Source organism: Physeter macrocephalus, chromosome 18 (genome assembly GCF_002837175.3).
Source record: "Physeter macrocephalus isolate SW-GA chromosome 18, ASM283717v5, whole genome shotgun sequence".
NCBI lineage: Eukaryota > Metazoa > Chordata > Mammalia > Artiodactyla > Physeteridae > Physeter > Physeter macrocephalus.
The window spans coordinates 70,737,259-70,740,114 of record NC_041231.1 but is presented as its reverse complement, the minus strand read 5'-3'; the positions used below and the strand labels follow the sequence as shown (position 1 = coordinate 70,740,114).

General features: G+C 41.6%; 1 protein-coding gene across 1 annotated transcript in view; it reads left to right on the top strand.

Annotated features, from left to right (window-relative positions):
• Positions 1-2,856, top strand: part of SLC26A8 (solute carrier family 26 member 8) — a 66,303-nt gene that overhangs the window by 20,282 nt on the left and 43,165 nt on the right. The window contains 2 exon segments of the mRNA XM_028479516.1: positions 794-910; positions 2,299-2,309. Of these exon segments, the coding sequence (XP_028335317.1) occupies positions 794-910; positions 2,299-2,309 (128 nt within the window).

Sequence of the window (2,856 nt, the reverse complement as noted above, 5' to 3'; positions counted from 1 at the left end):
GCCTGCGCGTCCGGAGCCTGTGCTCCGCAACGGGAGAGGCCACAACAGTGAGAGGCCCGCATACCGCAAAAAAAAAAAAAAAAAAAAAGCCTTGTTCATGTAAGGCAATAAATTGGCTCACCGGACTCATAACTGATTTCTGATGAGCACACTGGTATGATGTAAATTGAAGAGAGTCCCTCAGGGCAGGAGCTGTGGACTTGAGACATCAAAGGATGACACCATGCATGCTAATCCATTTGCCTCAAAACTTACAAATTCTCATGGTGCTTCTTAGAAAAGAAAGTAAGTATTGAAAAAGGAGCTGAAGGAAGAGACTGGAGTGGTTGGCATATGGAAGAGAGACAACACATACCAACTTGGAGTCTCGTCAGTTAAGTGTGACAATCCTTGCCTGTTCTCCAGCTTTTTCTCCAACCCTGGAGGATTCCTAGGGCCTTCTTGTACTAGACTGGGGGTAAGAATGGGACTGCTTCTGAGCTGTTGGAATTAAAGGTCTTATTGCTGTGATGTTTGCTTTCCATGATTTGCATGAAGGCCTCACAGTGAAAGGTGTTTAAGCCTATGATTTAGAATTCATGTGTAAAAGCTTGTGATAAAATAGGAAGAGAAGTTAGAAATCAAAGGAGACAATAAAAAGTACTAATTAAGGGCTGTACGCCAAGGGATTCTGTTACCATAGTCAGCTGTGTACATGGGTCATTTTTATTTTAAATATTCTTTACAGTTTTTATTTCAGGTGACTTTTAAAAGGCAGCCTACCTTTGCTTACTTAAATTATCTTGCTTTTCAGGCCTGACGTTTGGTTTGCTGACAAGGCAACTGGTTCCTCCTCTCAATGTCTCTTATGCAGCTTTCTGTGCTTCAGTAATTTATGGAATTTTGGGATCATGTCATCAAATGTCCATTGGTGAGTTCAGTGCCGGAACCACAGGGGGTGGATGAAGTCTCCATCTCAATCATTTACTTATTGCTAAGGAGCCCAAGCTAAAGCTATGTTTAAGATAGAAAGAAAAGACAGAAGATGGATATCCTATCCATAGGGTTAGTGTTCAGATTTTAGAAATTGAACACTTCTTTTGTGATATTATTAATGTCACCACCAGACAAACAGGCCAGCAAGCTATTAAAGGAATTATAGGACAAGAGGTACTTTTCTTGGTGAAATTACCACATGTTGGAATCTGACTATCCTCAGCCTGGAAGATCCAGAAATGATTTTGCCAAAACTCCTGGAGTGGATCCACTTTTCATCTGTGCCCATAATAACCAAAATCTGTGGACCTGATTTATAATAATCATGTCAGGGCTTCCCTGGTGGCGCAGTGGTTAGGAATCTGCCTGCTGCAGGAGACACGGGTTCGAGCCCTGGTCCGGGAATATCCCACATGCCTCAGAGCAAATAAGCCCATGTGCCACAACTACCGAGCCTGCACTATAGAACCCGCGAGCCACAACTACTGAGCCTATGTGCCACAACTACTGAAGCCCACGCGCCTAGAGCCCGTGCTCTGCAACAAGAGAAGCCACCAAAATAAGAAGCCCGTGCACTGTGAAGCCCACGCGCCTAGAGCCCGTGCTCTGCAACAAGAGAAGCCACCGCAATGAGAAGCCTGTGCACCCCAGCAAAGAGTAGCCCTTGCTCACCGCAACTAGAGAAAGCCTGCGTGCAGCAACGAAGACCCAATGTGGCCAAAAATAAATAAATTAATTAATATAAAAAATAATAATAACAATAATCATGTCAGATTATTAATTTACATTGAGAAAATGCTGTCATAGTAATCAAAGCACTCAAACCCACAGGATAAGCACTTTTCTTCCCTAAGTCAAAAGTCCATCTACTAATTTAAAATTGGAAATGACTGTTACAGAGACCAGACTAGCTGAAGGTCATATAATTAGCACAATTACTTCCCCTAGGTGAACCTATACAGAAATCAAATCACAAAACGCCCTGAGAGTCTCAGAAGGGCATCGCCAACATTAACTCAGTAAAGTGCCTTTTTCTGAGCTTCCACACTGTATAACTGACCAAGCAACCAACATTGACCATTCTGTCAGTTTTTCTCCAGGTGTGTTTGTATATTCAGTCCAGTTGCCATTCCATTCTGTTGAGTGCTCCTTTGCCTTTTTTAAGAACAATATTCCATATCTTTACTAAAATCTATTATGTGTTGATTTTACATTTGAACACTAAGAGAACTATTTTATTCCCATTTTTCCAAGTTCCCAGAGCACATTACAATCATTTCCAAATACTGATAACAGGGGCTACTAGAGTTTTGTTTCTGTTAGGTACTTTAAAGGTAAGATTTGCCTTTGCCTCCCTTATGTTGATAGTAGAAGTAAATGAAATTATATTTGAAATAGGTTTAGCTCCATGTCATTTTGCACCTATTAAATCCTTCATAAGTGTTAGGTATTATTTTTCTTCTTATTATTATTAATTAGCTTTGTTTTCTGATCCTTTCACCACCGTCTCATTTTTCACCGTTTCTAAGGACAGGCACAGTGGCTGAGCCTGAATATACATTTCTAGTCAATTTCTCTTTAATCCTACTCCATATGCCCATGATGCAAAGAGGTTAATACCTAGACCACCAAGATCTAAAACTTGTGAGTTGGTTACAGTACGTGGAGCCAGAGTTCTTTTCCCTGCGCTTTCTTATTTCTTGGTGGCCACTTTCAAATAAGAAAAGTTTGTCAGATCAAGGGCAAAACATCAGACCATGCCTTGCTTTTGTCAATATCTGTCAGTTTACCTGGACTTAAAACCTCACCTTCTGGGCTTCCCTGGTGGTGCAGTGGTTGAGAATCCACCTGCCGATGCAGGGGACACGGGTTCGTGCCCCG